Source organism: Chanos chanos, chromosome 5, assembly GCF_902362185.1.
Source record: "Chanos chanos chromosome 5, fChaCha1.1, whole genome shotgun sequence".
In the NCBI taxonomy this organism is placed as follows: Eukaryota; Metazoa; Chordata; class Actinopteri; order Gonorynchiformes; family Chanidae; genus Chanos; species Chanos chanos.
Window position 1 is genome coordinate 37911882 of NC_044499.1, and position 24019 is coordinate 37935900.

A 24019-nucleotide genomic window follows, 5' to 3' on the forward strand; every position below is an offset into this window, starting at 1 on the left:
AATACAAATTTTGGCATACAAAAAGAGTCTGATCAAAATAAGTTAACATTGCAAAAAGTGTCTCGTTTCAAATGGTAACTATCAATATTCTGTAACTACTTTTTTTAATAATACAAAAATCTCACTCCTCCTCTTGTCTCTAGTACCACAAACAAATAAACAAACAAAACATAATCCAAACAGAAAAGTCAGGTTCTCCTGTGTGTGTGTGTGTGTGTGTGTGAGTGTGTGTGTGTGTGTGTGTGTGTGTGTGTGTGTGTGTGCGCGTGCATGTGCGTGTGTGTGAGTGCATGCGTGTATGCATGCATTTGTTTGTTTGTTTATTTGTGTGTGTGTGTGTGTGTGTTTGCGCACGCGTGCGCCTCAGGGGAACAGTTTTTTTTTTTTTTCTTATGCATTAGTACTTGTGCAGGACAGGCACTTTGACAGTCTTAATCTCAGCTATGTGTGAGGATTTCTGGATGATGCAGCTGGTGGTGCCTGATGCTCCGTCCTTTGACTGGGCCAAGTTAGTCAGGGCCATGGCCGCATTGATCTCTCTCCAGTACGTTTCATCTTTCCCCCGGCCCTTCTCTTTCAGTGCGCCACTGTCTCACACACACACACACACGCACACACACACACAAATAATAATATCATAGAAGTTAATACAGGCGTCTTTTGATGATTCTGAGTGAGATGTTTTTCATACACTTTCCTTTTTTTTTTTTTTTGTTAACTGATTGAGGTTATAACATACAACCATATAAGGCTATTACAATTCACAGTCCATTCATATGTCACAGATATGCTTGTCTAACAGAGCTTTAGGGCAGATTTAGAACAAATGCACCATTGAAAATGAATGATAACTATTTGGGTTGAGTTCTCTCTGGGGACTAGTGCATCAGTAGCTACATAAAACGGTACAAAGCAGCCTTTACAGACCGCTGTAGTTCATGCAAAAGACACAGAAGTGGGAAGGTTTATGGAGATAGGCCAAAGAAAGACAAAAGAATCAAACAAATTCTCTCTCTCTCTCTCTCTCTCTCTCTCTCTCTCTGTCTCTCAGTCTTTCTGTCTCTCTTTCTGCATTTATTTGTGTATTCTTTATAATTATAAAATCAAACTCACCTGTCACATTTACTTGATCCATGGTCCATGGCGTCTGCACATAGAAGAGAAAAGGGAGAGGTCGATTTCATTATTTAGCCTGGGTCAGCGAAGATAGATGATATAAAATTAAAGAGAAGAGAATAAAAGGAGAGAGAGAGAGAGAGAGAGAGGGAGAGAGAGAGAGAGAGAGAGAGAGAGGGAGAGAGAGAGAGAGAGAGAGAGAGGGAGAGAGAGAGAGAGAGAGAGAGAGGGAGAGGGAGAGGGAGAGGGAGAGGGAGAGGGAGAGAGAGAGAGGGAGAGGGAGAGTTCATGTGTGTGTGGGCCAAGCACAGTGGCTCTTAACATCTGTCAGCATGCCTCTCTGTTATTCCTGAACACAGTGTGTGCATACCTGAGCAAGACACCGTCATCTCTAATAAAACAAAAAAAAGTCATCTCACACCAGCAATTAATCAAAACCCAAAACATTTCAAATACAGAGAGCCATTACTGTTAAGAATAAAGAAAACGAAAGAGAGGAAGTGGGGAGAGAGGTAAACAGCTGATCTATTCTTCAAGACTCGTCGGGCGGGGAGAAGGAAATGTTCCAGATGCAAATCCAGATGAAAATGATTTAGGAGGAAAAAATGGACTCATTATACCGATGAACTCCAACTGTCCAACTGTAATCCCTAATTTTTGCTAAATAAGCCTGCAGAGACCTAAGGCCATTTGTGTTGTCCTCACACAGGGAGTAAACCAATACCTCAGCATGAGATTCCAGTACACAAACAACAACAACAAAAAAAGACAATAAACAACAACAGAGAGAGAGCAGACATGTACTTAACATGGCTAACAATAGCTGACATTCACCAGGAATCAGCAACATTTTTGGCTTTAGATTGTTTTTAGGTTTACCATAGGCTAACATGGTTCACTGTGATTATTCGTTGGCAAGAATACCATAGAATACTAGCATACGCCACACACCGCTAAAGAAGACATTTAGGTGCACCACTGCAGCACAGTTGGGTACAATTATCATAATGGGCATTTAGAGAGTGGTCACAAGAGTTATTGGGTGGGTGGGTGGGGGAGGGGGGTGGCGAGGAGGGGTTTGCGTGATTGGAGCATCCACATATGGAGAAACTTGGCTTCACATCAGAATAGCTTGATACTTTGCAACATTAACGTTACAACAAAATCGTAAGCGATGCTTACTAGAAAGCCACTTACACAACAAAGCGGATTGTTTTTCCACCTCTGTTGTCATCTCAACGTAACATATGATTTTGAGTTAACCCTCATCTTTAACCAAAGGGTACATATCCTTCTTTTTTTCGAAAACCAACAAACCCAAGGCGCTCACAACAAATGGAGACAGAGACAGAGACAGAGACGGAGACAGGGGAGCCACGGTCACGTCGCAGATTTATCACGTGCAACATCTTATGAGGACACTTTTGTCACCTGTCCATCTATCTTAAAAACAACCGCATCCTTTTCACAGAGTCCCTCGACATGCTTTACACCTTTCCTGTTCCGCCTTGGTCCCACCCCTCGGAATTCCATAATGTTCTAAGATCCGTATTCCTGAGCTGGATCCAAGCTCCTGGAGGCCCAAACAGCACCTAATTATTTACAACGTCTGTCTGGATGGAATAAGCTCTCTTTCCCCAGAAAACACATTCACATGTGCAGTGACCAGCAGCAGGCCAGCAAGCCTAAGGCCACGGCCTAAGCATGATTAGGACAGATTCTGTTGTTCCTGTTGGGCTTCAAAAACTGCTCAGCTCAAAGGTCAATTCAGAACAAAGCCAGCGAGCCATTTCCAAACCATTTTCAGATCAGTTTAGGACCTGAGATAGAAGAAGAAGAGGGAGGAGGGAATTTTGGGGCGGGGGCGGGGAGGGGGGGAGGTGTATGTAGTACATGTGAGGACAAAATATATGTGGATTTAGTGTAATAACACCCTTTGGCATTCTGGTCACGTCCTCACTCATCCACAATGTGGATATCTAGTTCAGTTTATGTTTCTATCACTCTGTCTTTCTCACTTTACACATTCACCCCTTCCAAATATGTTCTTTCGAAGCGTTTTCATTTCTCTCTTTTAACTGTGTTTGACACTGCATTTACCAGCACATTCTCTCACTTCCTTTTCTTCTCTTCGTATATTTTTTTCTTTTTGTTCGCTCGATTTTTTTTCTTTTTATGTTTTCCTCTCATCTTTGCTTATATTCCTCCAAATCTTCCCTTCATCTTTTCTCTTTCACTCTCTCTTTTTCTCTGTCTCTCTCTCTCTCTCTCTCTCTGTCTCTTTCAGCCAGAGAGGGCCTCACATACAGAGGTGCTGGAGATATTGACCATTCTCATACAGACAGGCCAAAGCAAATGCAATTATGTTTCTTGCTCTTGCTCCTAAAATCTGAAAACTGGACCTGTTCTATGTCAAAAGTGCAAGCATTTGGACCATACCTTCCGACGCCATTTAAAACCTTCAAATTATTACAGTATCTCTCCCTCCATACTCTCCTCTGTTCCAGGTTTGCTGTTTTAATGACTAGTCTCTGTATTGACTGTAGCTGGAGGGCCATGGCAAGAGGCGAAAAGCCCGATAAATACCAACTCAAGGGCAGAAATTTGGATGAGTTCAAATATGATTCATATTAAATAATGAGAACACGCTTATTACCTCCCATTACCATCATTTCTCTCTTTTTTTTTGGATGATCTTTTGTTATTTAGCTCAGTATTATGAGCTGGTTACCAATGACAACAACAACAACAATACAAAATGCACACAAACACATAAACACACATAAACACAACAAAGTTTAAGACCAAACAATATCTGAACACTTGTACGAGAATCCAACATCCTTACACTCATTCACAGGCTCTGAATGTGACCAGACAAAGCACAATACACATACGCAGATATGGAGCTGAGGTCCCCAAGACATCCATACAGAGGCACAGGGAGACATGAGAAAGAAGAGGAAAAGAAAAGAATAAAGTGAAAAACTGAGAGAGTTCCTCTATATTTGTATAACAGAAAATCACAGTGCGTGAAACAGAGTCTATATGGAGTTTGCATACTCCATTTCCGACGTGGATTAAAACTGAGACAGCCTCCCATAAAGGCCATACCAGTGTGACGCCCCCTGTAGGGCTTAGGGGGCTCCTGCACACATCATTAACTGAGGGACACTCTTCTGGGACAGCGGCTGCTGCAGTACCCACCGCCCCTCTGAAAAGCACGGGGAGAGCTGGCCGCTTACCAATTGCTGTTTCCAAACGTGGCTGCCTAAAACATCTAAAATTCAGATTTTTGCAAACAACCGCTTTGCCAAAGAAATTATAAATTGTCACTAAATCATGGCCAGCTGCCTTTTTTTTTATTATTTTTTTGCCCTTTTTTTCCAGCATGTGTTCTTTGCTACTGAACAGCGGTCCATTACGGAGTTGGGTCTCCGTTATACCGACACTGGGGGAATCAGGGACCACTCTTTAAAGTCACTGAGGGGGAAAGGAAAGAGGGATGATGGGTTTTGGTCAAGCAGCCAACAGTCCGAAAATACTCCTGAACACTTACCATCACCACAGGAACCAGAGAGAGAGAGAGAGAGAGAGAGGGAGAGGGAGAGGGAGAGAGAGATGATAAAATATAGAGGTAAAGAGAAAAGAGACAGAACCTTCCTGGGGGAAAGGACGAGTGACGTGCACCTGTCTCTCACTGGCTGATTAAGTCTCATCACAACCAGCTGCTGCTGTTCTTCACAGCAAACAACAATAAACACACTCACCACCACAGCACAAACCCAGAGGCTGCCCTGGATTAAACACAATAAACACAATGTAAGCACAGACAGTCCGACACACAACACACACACACACAAGCGCGCGCATGTGCACACACTCACACAGTGTGAGCTGAGTAATAAGCCTTGGCTCTAAGCAGCAAACACATACTCATACATACAGACAGCGCCTGAGCTGACCTGAACCAGATGTCCATAACCACAGGTACCAAAGCTCATCCATTCAGTCATCTGGCCTGTTCCCTTAGCCTGACCCAGACTAACAACAATCTGTGAGTCAGGAGCTGCACACGAGGAAATGAGTCATTGTTCAAAACAACAGAAATGTTTCGGTCTCTGTCTAAAACATCTTTGTGCACACACAAACACACACACACACACACACACACACAACCACAGACAAGAGGAAAATACAGCTCTGCCCAAGACCATACACAGCAAAAAATCAGGTTAGAGGAAAATCTCAAGATTTTACCGGAAAACGAAGGACACCATAGTAGGAAAAGAACGAGAAAGAGAGAGGGGGAAAAAAATGAAAAATGGGAGAATTTTAGCTTGCCAAAAGCAAGTTTTTTTTTTTTTTATCTTTTCCAGCCTAGCCGGGCTACCAAAAGAATGTCTAGCTGACAATGCTAGCAGAATGTATGTATTTCTATTTTATTCATGAAGGAAACGGATCAGTGATTTAGTGTTTTCTTTTCTCTGTCTTTCGCTTGATTCGCTGGCTTTCTGCACTTTAAAAAGTTAAATCAAACACTTCCAGCTGGTAGAATATACACTCAAATCTTTTAACTAACAGTATGCTAACAGTAGTCAGTTTTCACAGGTTAAATGGCATTAAATGTACTGGATGTGATGTACCTGAAACATAAACAGAGGTAAAGCCTTCCTCTTTCTCACACTGGCCAAAGCATCTGCCTCCTCAGTGAACAGAGAGTACGGCACAAGGCGTCAAGCTGACAAGTCTGTTTTTTCATATTGAACGAGTGATCAAGACAATATTAAGACTCAGCAGGGACGTAATAAGGGTATATCAGACCATCAAAACACTTTTAATCACCCATCCATCCATTCATCCGTCCATTCATCCGTCTATAAATCCGGTGTTTGAGCAGAGTAAATGACAAATGGAACCTGGGCAGACTGTCAGGTCTTTTGCCTGTGGAGCTCACTAATATCCCAGACTGGAAAAGACACCAGTCTACTTCTACTGTAAAAAAAAACATAGTGTCAAATTTACTATTCAGCAAGGCTTGTAAACACGTTGATACAGTCCATCAAGACCTTCATTATCCAGAGCAAACTTAAGAGAAGTCTGTATAATAAAAAAAAAAAAAGAAAAATTCAGAAATAACTTTCAGAATTCCATCAGACCAAACAAATAAAAATGCTTTAACCTATCTACAATGAAAAGTCCATGATTTAAGGAAAAATTTCATAAAATAAAAAAAGGTCCATACAGAAAGATTCATTTTGTTCCAGTTAAACACTGTATGTTTTTTTTTTTGGTTTTTTTTTTACAACTTACCGGTCCATCAGATTATTTTCTCGATGATAAATGCAGCTGTCCAGAACAGCACTTTGAACATGTCTTTTCGAAAATCTTTTCACTTCTTTATCTGTGGACTTCTCTCACTTCAATAATGTAATCACACTTTATGCAACTTCAAAAAAATATTCATAATATATACAAATATATAAATACACACACGAGCTAAAATTCATTTCACTGCTAGGTTAACAGACAAAAGCTGACACTGGTGGCTCTTTTTTGTTCTTTACCTCCTCTAGGCTTTAAAAAAAGGAAAAAAACCCTGTTCTTTTATAATGTCATTCCGAGTCTGTGAATGAAGTTAAGGAGACTTTGGCATCTCCATTGGCGTAATGCTGCCAACTCAGCCCTGACTAGCCAGCCACTGTGCCAACCTGCCCTTCCCAGAAAATCAATCCTACTATCCCTACAGCTCTTTCTCTCTCTCTCTCTCTCTCTGTCTCTCTCTCACGCTGTCTGTTTCTCTACTTCTCTGTGACGGACTTAGACTCTCCCTTCATCTGTTTAACTTGTCTTTTCTATAGCTGTGTCTTTTGAAGCTTTCCAATGACTTCCTTTTCTTTGTTATCTTCTCAACACCTTCCCCTTTCTCCTCCTGCTTTTTCTGTTTGTTGTCTTTCAACTTTTTTGTTTGTTTATCTCTCTCTCTCTCACTGTATCTCTTTTTTTCTATCTCTGTTATTTATCTTTCGACTCTCTCTCACTCTCTCCTCCCTTGTTTTGCTAAAAGGGCAAAGAGCTGAGCTCCGGCTGATCCTCTAATCGTCCGGTGCTTAAGCGGACAAATAGCTGAGCAGTCCAGAAAAACAGAATGCAGGTTCTGATCTAAGCTTCAGACAAAATACACCACAAAGCACTTAAAGCACCAGCGAGAAACACTGATTCTGGATCTGTTGCAATAAGATACTGTTTTGTAGCATCTAGAGCAATGGCAGTTTGACAGTTAAAAAGATATGATCTTCCCAGTTAAAAAAACACATCCCACACTATGTGTCTCTAACACACACCTCTTTGGTTTCTCCTGTCACAGTGTCAGACTCTCACCTCATTAATCTCTCACGACCCTTGCTGTGTTGAGGGCAAAGGAATGTTCAGTGAATAGTGACTGCTGACTGGAGACTAACACTGGACGTATTGTCCTGGGAGAAGAGGGACAGAGACATCAGCAAGTGAAGCGGTTAGTGATGTCTGAGAGAGTGCAGAGGAAATTGCAGTCTTGTCCTTCTTGCAGTTGTCAGGCTTTGATCTGTCCAGTACGGTTTTAATAAAACAGACTAGAGGGAAACCAGTGAGGTTTTTCAGTATGATGTAAATCATGCGTGTAGACAGAGACGCTCTTTCTTTCTCTCTCCTTCCCTTTACTTTCTTGGTCTCTCTTACTGAATCAAAGTTTTTCTAGATCAGTAAAATGCAAAAAAAAAAAAAGGAGAAAACTTACCTAGATAAACATTTTACATTTTCATTTTGTACTGACTCTGTAGATTTGTGTGGTACGTGACTTACTATAACAACCCCAAACAAAGACTTAAATCCAGCGCTTTCCAAAGCAAAAAGAAATGTCACGCTTTTATCAGTAAGGATAAAAAAAGACTCTTGAACGTGAAACACACCCAGCAGGGCAAAGCCACAATGAGAATCAGACGTAATGTGTGGAGATGGAGGAATAATAACTGTGTTTGAGTTGTTTAAACATCCTCTCGTCCCATTGTTTACCAGGGACAGTAAACAGCCTAATCACCAGTACATACACTCCACCGGCCAAAGGAAAGCACTGTGGTGCCTTTCAGTCATCATGCAAAATACCCAACCCATGGCCGTGTGTGTGTGTGTGTGTGTGTGTGTGTGTGTGTGTGTGTGTGTGTAAATCTAGTGCAGGACTGTGACAAACATGATAGGGTGTAGCAGTCTCTTTTATCTCTGTGTGTGTCTGCATGTATAGAATATATGTGCACAGACACCAATGCAGCTGTATGCATCAGATCCTATATGCCCATAAGTGTACATGAACATAAGAACATTATTATATGATAATGTATGCCTCATTGTATGGAATGTGTGTGTGTGTGTGTGTGTGTGTAGACGGGACGGTGGGGAGCGTTGCCAGATCTCTAGGCAGGATCTCTGGTCTCTAACCAGTGAATTACCTTTACAGTGAATGATAGGAGCCTATCAGAGCTGGTTGGCATGGAAACAGTTATCGCTAGAGCTGACCTTACATTAAACAGTAATCGCATAACAGCATCATGTTTCAGAGTAGTACCATTATCTGTGTCATCAGTACGTGCAGACTTCAAACACCAAGCTTACGTTAAAACAGCGGTATCATGGACTAGAAGCGTATTAATTCCCTAACCCTATCTCCAGTGATGTCCACACGTACAGCCCGCCTAACACATCACAGCTGGGCTGGGACTAAAAGTGTAGTTACATATTTAAGATATTCTTTTCTTTCTTTTTTTAATTTGGTGTGCAGAGCAGAAACAGGAGGTATGTAATAGACAGAAGAATGTCTTGACTATTCCAGACTATACAACCCTGATCTGACTGGAGTCTGAACTGATACCAACAACACAATTACAGAACTATGTCTTTGTTGAACAAGGAAAATGGAAAAAGTTGCGTCTTGATTGTGTGTGTGTGTGTGTGTGTGTGTGTGTGTGCGTGCGTGCATGCGTGTGTGTGTGTTTGTGTGATAATTTGGCCGTTGAGATAAATGGCGAATTGTTTGCCATGGGCATAAGGAGAGAACACTGAGTCTAGGGTAAACAGTGATTGTCAGGATTTTTAAGTGTTTTTCTGGACTGAAACCCTGACGCTGGAGTTAGAACCAAAATGACATGTTTGTTCCTCAGTTCACTCAAATTCATTACGATGACATTCCATCGTGGTTCGCTCACACAGACAACAGGCAGGCGTGTGCGCGCACACGCAGGCGCACACGCGCACGCACGCACACACGCACACACACACACACACCTACATACACACATTCAGTTTTACAACCTTTCACCATCTTTCTTTTTTCTCCTTCCCTCCTTTCTCTCTCTCCCTCTGTATATCCATATCTTCCCCATTCTTGCTTCTCATTTTGCTCTTGAGACCAGTCCAACAGATAGACTATCATGAACAACTTTAGAATGCATTCCATTTGTTGATATTCCAAAAAACAGTTCTTGAGTTCTCATTATGCCTCTGCATTCTAATAGCACGTGCACACACACACAAAGACACACACACACACACACACACACACACACACACACGTTGCACACGCACCCAGTGGCCTGTGTTATCCTGGAGTACAGCTGTGTTTTTTGATTGTGAGTCTGATTATGTGAGTCATTCTGGAGTTTGAATTGAGTCTCTGAGCTGCCGACTTAAAAGCTAACAGAACCGTCCCCACGGTAAGTCTCGATGTCCTGGCCATTCTGACTGCTCACAGTCTTAAACAGTCATAAACACACATTGGGCCAAGTATTTATCTTTTCACACCTTTGTCTCCAGGAAAGCCAACCTCATCAGAATGACTGACTGACAGCTCCCATGATGCACTGCTCAACTTGGACTATTTACTCTAACTGATGTTTGATACATACACAGAGTGGGGTAACATTTCCCATGGCTGTCCCCTTCATAAGGCTGTATAAGTATCTATAAACTTTTACATGCCATACATTATGCATTATAAAGCACTGATATCAAGAGTTCTTCACAAATATTTATAACTTTAAACTTATGTGAACTTAACCAATGTTAAATCAGATTTGTGATGCTGAAAAAAAAACAGATATACAAAATCATAAACACAGCCTTATAAATGTCTAATTATGGGCTTACAGACACATGTTGAGAAACACAACATTAATTCAGATTTAAATACTGACTGCAAAAGGTCATGTGGTATAGCATACAATCTATTTCAATCCTTCACTGCTTGCTCTAAATATTCTCTTCCCTTTCCACCCCTTGTCTTCCTTCTCTTTTTCGTTTTTACATAATATCTCATTCTCTGTCCCTCTTTCTGCTTCTAATCTGTCATCCTGCTCCCTTCTTGCTTTTTACTCCCTTTTACTCCGTCATGTTTTCTTTCACTCACCCCCCACCTCTCTCTCTCTCTCTCTCTCTCTCTCTCTCCCTCTCTCTCCCTCTCTCTCCCAATTTCATTCTCTTGCTCTCTTATGATGAATGAACAGTCTTCTCCTAATGAATTAAAACTTCTGAATCTACAGCTAGGAGCTTTTGGCAACTGCCACAGTCATCTTTTGGAATGCTCTGTCATTCTTCCCTCCCTCCTTTTCTGGTGAGGACAGATGGAAAGAGTGAGACGGAGGCCAGTGAGTTGATAGGGGGACAGCCCAGTTTGTGGATTGTCTATCTGTCATTGTTGGCCCTGCAGGGGCCACAGTGAGTGCTGAGCTGGCTCAGGTCATTGTCCTGCTGCCGACTGCGGTGAGGAACAGCACTAAATCACACAGGCCTGTGCTGCCCCTCACAGTTACCTCCAAACAACGTTTGCCTGTCACTGTGTCCTAGAAAATTACACACCAAGACACACACTGCTGCAAGTCACTGCTGAAAACGCTGGAAAAGTTTGTGTCGCTCACGCTGCTACCCAAATAAGAGTGACTTCTGTGTGTTTATCTGAAATTTATTACAATGAGAAATTTGGTAATAAAGGACGCTGTGTTTGAGCGGTAGCTGCAAGCTCTGGCTGGCTGTCAATCTTCAGACAGAACCCAGACCTGAGGCACTAATCATGACAGAATACAAATACATCTCTTTACTCCACACCTCTCAGACGCCCCTGCGGCAAAACCAGACTCCCAGGGCCCAGCTGGAAACTGCCTCGCTCCGTAGCATACCACCCGAGCGTCTGTGTCTTTCACAAAACCATCAGGCTTTTACGTGGTGCAGAGAGATGATATTTAAGAGTTCTTTTTTAGGTCACAGAGCTGCTCAAGTCTCCAGGATTCTGTAACTGACTGGCACAAAGTAGGAACTCATTTGAAGGGTTCTTAAGAGCCTCCGTGGTCCTGTCAAACATTACTGTTTTCATTTAACATATTTTTGCCTTCAGTCGCCTGTTTAATGTTGCCTGACCTTGGAGAAAAATAAAAGAGCTACAATCAGGCTTTAAGTACAGGTGACGTTCCCAGTTTGGGTTTGAACGTGTCCCGAGGCTCCTTACTGACAGAGAGAAGTGCCACAAAATGGCTGATTGGAAAAAGAGTTCTTCTCCTTAAAAAAAAAACATGTCAGAAAAAATTTGCTCTCAAACAGAGACGTATAAAAACGAATCTACTATTTTCACTCTGGGCAAAAGAGGTAACTTTTGCCTAGTGATGGAACAATAGAAAAGCAAAGTCTTTAAAGAGAAATGATGGAGCAATTGCAAAAAAAAAAAAAAAAAGAAAGACAATAGTCGTAATTTCACTGACTTGGCTGTGTCTGCAGGACTAATTTAAAAGACGCTAGTGTCTCATTAAGAGCCAAGTGCAGGCTATAGATAGCAGCACATGAAACACTAACTGCACTTGACAAGCAAACCACTCAGTATTAGCTGTGACAACATAATAATGACTGAAATTAAAGTTACACATAACAGGTGGTGAAGGGAACTCTTACACGTTATATTGCCTGTTCGTACATTCCTCAAACTACTGCAGTGAATGACTGTGAAAAAAGCCAAGAGTCCGTATGCGATAATGTCTGAAATATGCAATCTCATGATAAATCTCACAATAAAACTCACGCTGATGAATTATTTCTTTAAAAGACTAGTGGCAGGTGGTATTATTAATATTAAACATTATGACATATTAACTGAAACTGCCAAAGGCTAAACCACAGCACAGCCTGTTGAGTTTGAATTATATCAAAACTCTTGGGTAACAGGATGTTACATACAGTGTATAGACAACAGACATTCATGGATGAATGATCAAGAAAGGTCAGATCATCTAAAATAAAAACAGAGAGCCTTATGATTTTTTTCCCACATTCACCACCTGAGAAAATACTCCTCAACCAACTAACTGTGGAGAATATGTGTACTCTGTCTGTCTCCGCCGCTTTCACAGAGACCTAGCAGATCCACAGAGCTCCCAGTGATCTACATCAGAATGGACAGCCTTAAATCTGGTACCATGCATGACAGCAAAACACTCGACAAGATTCCTGCCATTTAATATCCCATTAAAGAGTCATTTGGCATGGAATTCCCTGGCATGTGCCCCTGGAATTCTCCCGTTCCTTACTTTCTATGAAATGCCTGTTGGGGTTTTCTTTTTAATTTTTTTTTTTTTACTTTTTTTTTTATTTCTGGTTTTCCATCAGAGGCCCATGGGTAAATTGAGTCGGGCTAATAAACTTTATACCTATGCCATGTCTGATCTGCAGATGAAAGTCTGGGACTGATGGGAAAGAATGCTTCCAATCTTCAGCAAATGTCCCATTAGGTTCCAGTTTAACCAGTGGTCTTCTGATACTCCGAGATGCCACTTTAACTTAAAGGTGTGTGAGCTGAGACTGTTAGCTTGAGGCTGACTCAGAACAGACAGCCAGAGAGCCCCGTTAAAAACCCACACCGCTCGGAAATTTCTACTGTGACAGACATGAAACATGAGGAATGCCTTCAGTACAAAAATATTTCGGAATGTGACATTGAAAAACAGTCGTAGAAAAAAAGAGAGAGACTTAGAGGAAATGATGCAAACCCTCAAAGCTTAGCGCCTTCCTTTCTTCTGAACTGGAAACATGATCGAATGATGAGTTCAATTTCCATTTTAATCATTTTAATATTTTTTTTTTTTTTTTTAATTATTTGGATTGAGTGCAGATTCAGAACTGATGATAGTTTAGCAGGTGCTAGCGTCTCAGATAGCACAATCTCTCAAGGCGGAAAAGGTTTGTGAAGCAGGCTGGAAAAGGACCACCTCTCCCACACACAACACCCTAAAGAGCTTACCAACACAGCCCAGGTGGGTCACCACTGTCCTCAGCCAAAAATGACATTTACTTTGGAGACAACAGAATACCTCTCTCTAATCAACACAAAAGTCACGCAAATATTTGTTTAAACCATCTAAGTCTCAGCATCACTCACATTGTCATATTCATTCTTCTCTCTCTCTCTCTCTCTCTCTCTCTCTCACTCCCTCTATTTCTCCTGCTCCCTCCCAGCAGGTGTCTATGCAAACAGACTTATGTTCCTGTTCTGGTCAAGAAGTTTTAAAAGGTTTGACCAGGAGAATTGTTAACGGTCGAGATCACCGGAGCATTTCACAATTCGCTCTTCAGCTCAGACAAGAGTTCACATTCCGTTTGTGCCGAGATAATGTAAAACACATTTGTCCGCAAGAGACGGCAAAATGAAATCAAAATGAAACAAAGTAAAGCTAAAAGTAACTCCCCCAACTGCACTGGCAAGAAGAAGGAGTCCCAAAGCGATCCTCTAATACTGAAGGCTCCTGTGGAGAATGCTGCAAACATTATTATCAGCTCTGAAGTCTTCCCCGAACAAAGACACAGTGTTCTGACCTGAGCAACTGTCTGAGAGCAAAGAGATATGATAGTCTGACCTCAGAGACACTCTCAATCTCACCTTTTCAACTGTCAGACAGTATTACTAATGATAATGCATTCATCACTGATAACTGGTCATGAGTAATGTTCATAGGATCCAACCTATTTGGAGACACTACATAAACCATCACTTCTGAGGGTTCATTTTGGCATTTGCATGATTATTTAAATACCCTTTGAAAAAACTAAACATTAAACATTAGTTTCTTAATTGTGAGAGGGAATATGTGTGCCTTGCTTTTCAACAGACCAGTATCATAATCACACCTATTAATTTTCTAAGCTAAACTATCACATCAAAAGGGAGAACCCCTTCAAATTCATAAAATGTTTCTGACTACCGTAAATCTTTCTATCAAAGATTATCACATGCCAGAGATAAACATTTCCAAAACAAATCTGTAGTCATATGTAACTACAATGTAATAAATGGTATATAAACATTGTGTTTAGTTATATGTATATCAATTGCATTTCATAAAATAGCATAATAATAATGGAACAGTTATGTAGTGTTTGCACTGACAGATTTTTGAAGCATGAGCAGTGATACTCAAGCAGTGGAAACTTGTGAGGTTTAATTAAATAAACTTAGTTGTATTAATTACTTGAATTAATACTTGGTGGTATTTTTCTGAACTGTACCCAAGTGAACCCATTAATTTAACTGACTCAATTTGAGAGAGTTACAGGGAGTACTTTGGACACCTTTCTGATTAAAATCTTTTAATCGTTTTTAACAAAATCTTTTAGTCAATTGTTTTGCTGTTTTCGTTTGGTTTTTTTAACGGTCCTATGAAGTCTTTGTAACTGGTAAGAAAAAATGTGAAGAAAAGGGTTAGTCTACACTCACCTCTACAGTTTGGAAAAATGAGAAGAATCTTTGGTTTAGAATATTATAACTAATGACATTGATTGAGCAGCTGTATCCAGTGCTCAAGTTAGCTTAATGAAACAGTATGTCAGTAAGCTCAAAGTCATCCAAATCCAGGCACTGAGCATGTAAAAGAACACCTGTCTGCACTTTTACAAAACATGACACAAGACAAATATTAGAAAATAATTCAAATTGTTAAAGTGTTTAATTACTTTTCAGCATACAGTTGCCCTCTTGAGTGTAAAAGTTCTTTAGACCGAAAGCTTATCGGAAATATTTGGACATTTCATTCATACAACAGATTTTAATGTCTCGCTGTTAACTTCTGCGCTGTTAGAAACAACAATGATATAATAGCAACCATGTTGAGAAATGGAACTAAAAGAGCTCAAACGGTTTAAAACATGTTATTTGACATTTGTGAGGAGAGAAGAGAGGAGATCAGAAGAAGGGTTAATATGACACGTCGGTGTCACAAAGCTCTCTGGGGAAATTCCTCAGGCTACAGGCTTGCTCCGTTTAAAGACCACAGACATGGAATGAGTTATGTGCCTCACACAAACACTCCCACATTTTTCAATGGGGAATGCTACTGTTTTTACGCAACGCCACAAAAACACACATCCTGCAGTAGACACACTCACACACAACCACATATAAGGACATTAAGACACATACACACACACACACACACACACACACACACACTCAAACATTACACACCTCCCGTGTCTTGTTCTCATGAACTCTGTCATGATCAAAGCCTGGTCTTACAGTGTGCAATGTGAGGGCATGTTACTGTGTTTCGTCTTTGAGCCCCCACTCCAGCTGAGAGAGGGAGAATGAAAGAGAGCAAGAGAGAGAATGAAAGAGAGAAAGAGAGGGTATAGGAGAGAGAGAATGAAAGAGAGCAAGAGAGAGTATGGGAGAGAGAATGAAAGAGAGAAAGAGAGGGTATAGGAGAGAGAGAATGAAAGAGAGAAAGGGAGGGTATTGGAGAAGAAGTATGAAAGAAAGACAGACAGCATATGGAAGAAGGACAATGAAAGAGAGAAACAGAGGGTATGGGAGCAGAAGAATGAGAGAGAGAAAGAGATGGCATGAGGGAGGGGGAAAGAAAGTGTGTGGTTGATGAGTGAAAAGAAAAAAAGGGAAACCAAGAGATGACTGGTCAGACTGATATTTTTTGGGGCAAAACCAGGTAGAAATATTAAAAGTTTTACAATCTCATAGCATGTCTCTCAGGCACAATCATAAAAAAAGGTATTGTCCACAATTCAAGCTAAATGAAACTAGATAAAAATAATGCACATACAAATCTGTGTGTGTGTGTGTGTGTGTGTGTGTGTGTGTGTGTGTGTGTCTGTGTGTGTGTGTGTGCAAAGGGACAGATAAGAGAGATAGAGGGAGTGTGTGAGAGAGAGAGAGAGAGAGAGAGAGAGAGAGAGAGAGAGCCAGAGAAACAAAAAGAATTGGAGAGATGGAGATAACCAAAAGCAACACAGCAGTAGTGGAACAGAGAGGGAACAGAGAGTCTGCAACTCAGCAATCAGATGCATTCAGCCAATACTAAAATGATACAACAGAACCTCACAGGAGGTGGCTGATGACAAAAAAAGGGGGAAAATGAAGGAAGAAATGCAGATTGTGGCAGTTAAGCTTACCGGCGCGGTAGACGAAGTTGGCCTCGGTTTCCGATGACGACGGGGACAGCAGGTCCTCGTCGTATTCATTAGAACTGAAGGAGCCTGAGTGATTCCTCTTGCGAGCATCCATGACACCGTTTGCCACCATCACGTGACGTAGCGAGTCGTTCAGGTAGCGGTGCAGGAGGCTGCTCTTGTACTTGGGCGGAGAGACGTAGTCCTCGGCCAATGAGGCGGCCTCGGCGGCGGCCCTAAGCCCCGCCCCTACGGCACTGCCCTCTTTCTTTATGACACTCTGGTACATGGGTTTATTGAACTCTGCCATTCCTGCCTGACCGTGGGCTGCTGTCTCCCCATCTGAACATAGCCAGAGATGAACAAGAGACAGACAAAAGGGACAGAAAGATGGACAGAGAGAGAGAGAGAGAGAGCAAGAGAGAGAAAGAGTAGGGGGAGAGAGAGAGAAAGAGTAGGGGAGAGAGAGAGAGAGAGAGAGAGAGAGAGAGAGAGAAACAAAAATCAGACCTCAAAATGAGCTTCTCTTGACCTCACCTTGGCAGTGCATCAGCCTCGCATTTAAAGGATCTCAGTCAGCCGGAACTAATGGGGGTCCGTTTCCTACTCGCATCACACACACTTTTTACCCGTACTCATCACCGAATTCCCCCTGAAGGCTTGTGATTGAATTAAAATATCAGTTCCACCTGATGAAAGCAGGAGAAACAGATATAACTCAATGCCGCAAAAAGAAACAAAAAGAAACAAAAAACAAAAAAAAAAAAAAAAGCAACTTCCTCCCAGGAGGAGAAATTAAGGGGAAGAGCCGAAGCATTCGGATTGTATGGATGCCAGGTCTCTGGCAGGCTCGTTCAGGCCTGTCCACACTTAACTCAGTACCAGCCAAATCATAATCAAAACTTATACATATCAGAACCACATGCTCATTTTACCGTCTGACTAGCCCCGTTTCCTCAGGCAGCTATCTGAGGTTTATTTGAGAGTGTATCACCTCTGACGGTCGGCCTGGACAGACAGACTCCAGAGTAAACACATTAGAGGACTAACTGCACGGTTGCTTAGGAACTGGAGGGAGGCTGTATGACTTAATGTTTCCTATGCGAACTTCATATTTACAGAGAGATGGAATCTTCATAAGCGCGTGTGAGCGAAATTTTTGCACAAGTCCTCTATTGACTCCGCTACAAGCCGAAAAGACGAAGTGGGAATGCGAGTGTGACTAACAAGGTTTGAAGCTCCAATAAATGAATTTGGATTTTTTTTTTTTTTTTTGTATAATGAAGAACAGCTTGGATTAGTAAGTCTAGACTTGGAATTCTAATCTGGCATTCTTTCTCAGGTTTTTTTTTTATGTTACTATTGGCCATCGTTTGCTGAGCAGTGGATTGGGATTAAATACACAGATCTAACCGGCTTTGCCCCCAGAGAAATTTTGGAACATTTTAACTTTACAAAATGTATTATCACCATAATCACGATACACGCATACAATTGTACAGTGCTGATTTATGTGTCATGTAGTCATTACTAAACAAAAACTATGTAATTCAGTTCAAATGAGTAATTCAACAGATACTACAAATTGGTCCATAATGTAGAGTCACTATTTAAGAAGAGCATGGTTTTGTGACAACCTCAGGATGAAGAGCTGTTTTGTCCTTGAGTAGAGGAGTTAAAAGGGAAAAAGAAATAATTTTTGTGCAGAGGAAGGTACAACAGAGGACAAGGGACAAAATGAGGAGAATGAGACAGTGACATGCAGAGACTGCACATTCCAGCCGAAACCCACAAAGTCTGTGTGTGTGTATGTGTGTGTGTGTGTGTGTGCGCTGTGTGTGGGTGTGCATGTGTGTCCTGTGGTACTTGAGGCATGATGGCCAAGAGTGTTAATCACAAAGAGAGAGAGGGAAAGTTGGAGGATGCAGGCAGAAAGAGACAGACAGACAGACAGACAGACAGACAGAGAGAGAGAGAGAAGGAAAGTGTTTACTCAAACAGTGGTTTGGTCCTGATGTCCCATCACAGCGTGTGAATTACAGTGTGTAAGTACATGTGTAAGCCTACGCGTCTGTCCAGTAAACTTAAACACAGAGTGATCAGGGACACAAATATACATGGACTCTTACAGATACAGACACACAGATGCAAGCACTTAGACTCAGACATGCTCACACAAACAAAAACTTCACGGCTGTAACTAAGGTCCAACAAGTTAAAAATCAGCTAGCACACATTCAGACTGTGCCAGATATATTCTGAACACATGCCAAGGGAAAAATACAGAATAAATCCATAAATAATACCTAAAGTAACATACGATACAGAGTTCATGTGTTTGTGTTTGTGTGTGTGTTTGTGTTACTCACCTTCAGAACAGGTGTCATCACTGCTGACGCTGAGTCTCTCTGCGTTGCCCTGAACATATTTATTGTAGAGTTTAATCCGCAGAGCCCAGCTGAGATCCGGCTGCCTCACAGTGTTCTTCAACCGCCTCCGAGCGTTTGCAAACCAGTTCGACACCTGGGACGCAGGCAGGGGAAGACAGGGGTTGGAGGAAAGACAGGAAAAACAGAGATCTCTGTTAATGCTTACATTTAAAACACCTACACATTCATTCAGTGATACAGATGATCATTAAAAAAAAAAAAACCCACTAAACATTGCGTCTTTGTTAGCTTAATAATAGTTACAGTAAGGCTGTCCACTGTGAAACATCTTATATTTACAAAAACTCACACACACACACACCTAAATGAGGTGAGACGACACACTCACACATACATTCAAACACCTTTATTCACTTAGCCATTATCAAAGCCTTTCAAAAAAAAAAAAGCCATTTGGAATCATTTTAGGCCCCATAAGCAGCTCTGGAAAGTGTTGTGAACGTAACGTTTCATTAGCGTGTTTCCATCTGAGACGACTTCAGCCCGCGCGCTTATTCTGGGCTCCGCCATCACCCGCCTAAAAATACTTCTCTTTTTTTTCCCCCCAAATCGCTGTCTTTCTTTACGCAATAAAATGACACTCAATCCCTGCCTTCTCCATTTCACAGAGAACTGGGACCATCAGATGTTCTACTAGAATAACTTTTCATGCCCAATAGACTTCAAGCGGCTTATGAAAAAGTCCGGCCAGCCGTGTGCTAGAACACTTATTTGTGCCGAACCATTTATTTATCTTAGGGCCTCTTTACTTGTCTGATCTTTTCTTAACTATCATATTTCCCAATAACCTCCATATTCCACTTGGAAAAGACTTAATGAAATACACAGCGGAGAATTAATCCCATGCCTTTGCAATGTGACAGACTTGAGGTAGGAGGACAGAGTAGGAAGCGGACTGTGAGGGGTTTTGTGTTTAGCTGAAGTTTATAAGCAGGATTAAAGCAAGCAAAGTCCACCAGACTCTGTGGTTTCCCTCCTCGGGCTTTAACCTGCAAGTCATTTTGAGGCTGATTGACTAGGAGAAGTGTTTGGTCCAAACAAAACAAGCAGATTTGGCCATAAAATCAGTTTTTATTGAATAGGAAATAATTATTTTAGCCTGCATGTTTCTAGGAGAGTTATGCTGTTAGGAATCCAGGCCTAGCTGTGATGTAATGCACAGCTGACATGCACTTTTTTTGTTTGTGTGAGTGTGTGTGTGTGTGTGTTTGTGTGTGTGTGTGTGTGTGTGTGTGTGTTTGTGTTCGAATAAACAATATAACAGTTCTCAGTGCTGTGTAGTTGCGACACATGAGGAATCCGGATTGCTGATTCAGAGCAGTAGTTTGAAATGATCTGTCTGCTGTCTTTAGCAGAGGTTTCTCTGAAAGAGTGAAAATGGTGACAAGGTCTCTGCAAACATTAAGTGTTCCCCAGCATAAATATCAACAGATGTGTGACCACCCACACAGTCATAATACAGACGAAGACCTTTCAACTCATGTCAGTGAAGTGTGTGTGCTCACGTTTTTTGAAACAAATGGTCAGTTGGACTGAATATTAAAACCAGATTAGGTTCCACACCATCAAGCAGGGGTAACATTCAACCAGACATACTTCTTGACAGTTTCACAACCTTGAATCAAGATGTTTGGGTGCACGCACACACACACACACACAAACACACACACACACACACACACACACACACACACACACACACACACAGAGCACTCTTCACAAAATGTAACTTTACAGTATTCACATTGCACATTCTGGAATAGAACAATTGAACACCCACCAGTTTCACTCAAATAACCAGCACTGAATCGCACTGAACGCTACTTAGGCCTGTTTTAAAACTTTCCAGTTACGTCATCTGTCTGGTCTGTGATAACACAGGTAAAACGGAGGATGGTAACGTGAATAGCGCTCTCACCTGGACCAGAGTCATCTGTGAGCCGAGGGCAAGGAGGATTTTTTCTGTTTTGGTCGGGTATGGGTTGTCCCGGTGTTTGTACAACCACTGCTTCAAAGGCCGAGCCATGTCCTGTAGGGCTTGCCGCTTATGCCGCACTTTGCCGCCGTTCTGACGAGACCTGCGGGAGTGGATAATTTATTGAATTAGACACTAACAGGTCTACTCATTTCTTCTCACAATTTATTTTACTTTACGCTACATTTAAGACAGGAATCATTATCGTGAAATCCATATGCCATCTGACAGTGAACGATGATTTTTAAATTGTTATTGTAGATTTCATTTCGAGTTGTTCCCAAATTACGTGGAAAAATAAATTACAAAAAAAAAAAAACCGAGGGAGAGAAAACGGCGTTTTACAAAAGTAACTGTAATTTTTCTGTATTTGGAGAAAGACCGTGCCATCTCCCTTTCCCATAAGACTGGTCATCGAGGCTCGATCAATATGGCACTGTCTATGAGTCGGGTTACGTTGTCTTTGCAAAAGAAATAATATTAATGTTTAAAAATGTGGGATATTTATGGGAGATGAAGAAAACCCATTACCCTTAGAAACCAACTGAATACTGAAGGTGCAGTTCATCTAGGATACAACAATGTAAATGTCTACTCAAAACAATAGTAGAAAGACGACAACTGGAAAGAAAGAAAGAAAGAATGAAAGAAAGAAAGAGCAGCAGAGTTTTATTTCAGTTTTATTTCGGTTTATCTTGATTTAACCGATGTGGAGGTTATGCGTTGCTTAACGAGAACATTATGTTGCAGAAGAAAAAAAAACTGCTGAAGTTTGGGCGTAAGCGTTTATCCTACTTATGATGAATAGCGCACAGTAATTTGGAGTCGTGATTGGTGGTGAAATGACCATTCTGGAGAGTGTAATTCTGTTGCCTAAACGCGCTGTAATTAACCCCGTCAGGCAGAGGACTTTGGGACAGAGTCGGCTCACAGACTGCATGTTTGCCTTACTCTGCTTTTCCTACCACAGAGCACGAAAACGGGGCAATTAAACAAATAATAACATTCAATTTCACACCCACGTTAGCTGATTCTGTCACAAACTCCATCAAAGTCTGCTATGCGTGCGAGGCCACTTTGTAAGCACAAGGCGTAGCCTACTTGAGGCAACACGAGATTGCCTATAACGAAAAATATATTATTTTATTTTTAGTTGAGGATTCATAGGAGAGAATTACACTTCTTACAGAAGGTAAAACGTTGTTATTAAAGTTTGCTTAAAATCTAAGAATGCATGCAAGAATGCATCTCCTCTCAGGTAGGAAAATTCTTTGAACCTGTAGATGTCAGTATGGTGTCGTGATACACCAGTGTTATCTTCCAAAGAAACCCGACTGCAGATGTTACATATTTCCCCACAAACCTCAAGTCCGCCCGAGGTTCACGTTCGGCAAATATTTTCCTTGTAACCTAGATCTGTATGAACAACCCAAAGAACATTTTGACTCCCTGTTCTCGATATCGACGACACACACCTCGGTATTTACATTAATATTCTTCATTAGCGGCGATAGGTTACTCCCTGTGAGGCGACCCCGGCATGACCATTGTATTATCCTAGTGTCTCCTTTTACTCGCGCACACGGTGCTGCACCCGCAACGGAGGATGTTTGCACAAGTTGACTAGCATTTCACAGAGCATCGCGTTTTGAGTCTGATGTTGCTGTACGTTCGGCGCGTATAATGGGCTACTGTGCTGCATGCAAATAAAACGCGCGTTAAGAGTAAACAGTTTTGGGCGGTCTAGGCGCTGCGCTCTGAGCGCTTCGGATTTGAAGTAAGGGGGTTGGGTATAAATAACGGACATGATTCTTTTTTCGCTCATTCATTACAAAAATATCCGTGATCGACTGGACCACACATGTTGAAGTTGAAGGAAATGTTTATTTATTAGAAACAGATCCGGACGTGTTTTAAATACGCTACCGAACATGACATTAGAGCCAAATGAATATGCTTTGCAGATTTCAACACCGGGATTAGACTAAAAACATAATACTTTCTTGCAGTTTACGCCCAAACCTTGATGTTTTCTTGCATGTACCGATAGAAAATATACATATAAAACTTAGAACACGAGGTCTAATCCTTAAGACTATACATATCTTGGAAAAGGATTTTGAAATATTAAGTACAGGCTAATTCAACTGAATTCGATTATGCTTTTTAACGCGACCGTGAAACAAAATACAAAACACGCACCGATAACATCACAAAACATAAAGACAAATTAAAATGACAAATGGGGTTAAATTTGACTTTACCCAAATACATTTCGTTTTAATATCACACATTATGATCTAAACATTTTTATATAGCGGAAACACTTAATGAAATTCATCACCTGGGGACGAAGTGGAACGAATTATGAACAGATTAATCTGCCTACCAGAATAAAGCGAGTTCCCTCTTTTGACATCATTGGTTGGTTAAGTACGCATCATAAATAAAACTCACATGGCTACATTCTGCAGTTAAACCAAACATCCCAGTGGTGTCCAAGCTCTCCAGTATTCTAACTGTAAATGCTTTAATTAATATAGCTTTATGCTGGGAAAATTACACCTATAAAGGAGCATCAGACTTACCCAGTTCGTCTGTGTCGGATGGCGGAGCTGTCTTTGATTCCTTGGTTGCTGGCGAGAAGGTCCGGATGCTGTCCATCGATCACTTCCAAATAATTTCTGCTGCTCCTCTCCACCTCCTTCGCCTTCTCTTCAAACAAAACTTGACTACTTAATTTGTTAAACACGATTGTGTTCATCTTTGGTCGATAAGAAAAATCTCTCAGTCCTGCGTAAAAGGCACTTGTTCGGTTAGGTGCTTTAATCACTGAAGGCGGTGCGCAATGTCCTGGTGACTATCCTGTGAAACGAGAACAGGAGAAGATGTTTTTGAAATCAGCACGAACCCGCGTATTATCAACACACGCAGAGACATCTCAGTGAGCTCGTGATTAAAAGCGTGCGCGAAGTGAGTTTATTTTCATAGCTATGACATATTTCATAGAACCGTCCTC

The 24019-nt window shown here is 41.3% G+C and overlaps 1 protein-coding gene across 1 annotated transcript; it reads right to left on the bottom strand.

Annotated features, from left to right (window-relative positions):
- Window positions 1-397: 397 nt before the first annotated feature.
- Window positions 398-23764, bottom strand: mkxa (mohawk homeobox a). The gene is made up of 6 exons (XM_030775820.1): window positions 23589-23764; window positions 20944-21103; window positions 18945-19098; window positions 16579-16917; window positions 1121-1147; window positions 398-591 (listed from the first exon to the last, which is right to left on the bottom strand). The coding sequence occupies exons 1-6, from the start codon at window positions 23762-23764 to the stop codon at window positions 398-400; spliced, it is 1050 nt and encodes a 349-aa protein (XP_030631680.1).
- Window positions 23765-24019: the final 255 nt, after the last annotated feature.

Bases quoted from the DNA above. Each gene is read 5' to 3' on its own strand.
- mkxa (XM_030775820.1), bottom strand. From the start codon at position 23,764: ATGAACACAATCGTGTTTAACAAATTAAGTAGTCAAGTTTTGTTTGAA. The intron at 19,099-20,943 runs GTGAGAGCGCTA...CCTGCGTCCCAG, and splicing joins CACAGATGACTCTGGTCCAG to GTGTCGAACTGGTTTGCAAA. The intron at 1,148-16,578 runs GTAAGCTTAACT...TTCTATGTGCAG, and splicing joins CAACTTCGTCTACCGCGCCG to ACGCCATGGACCATGGATCA.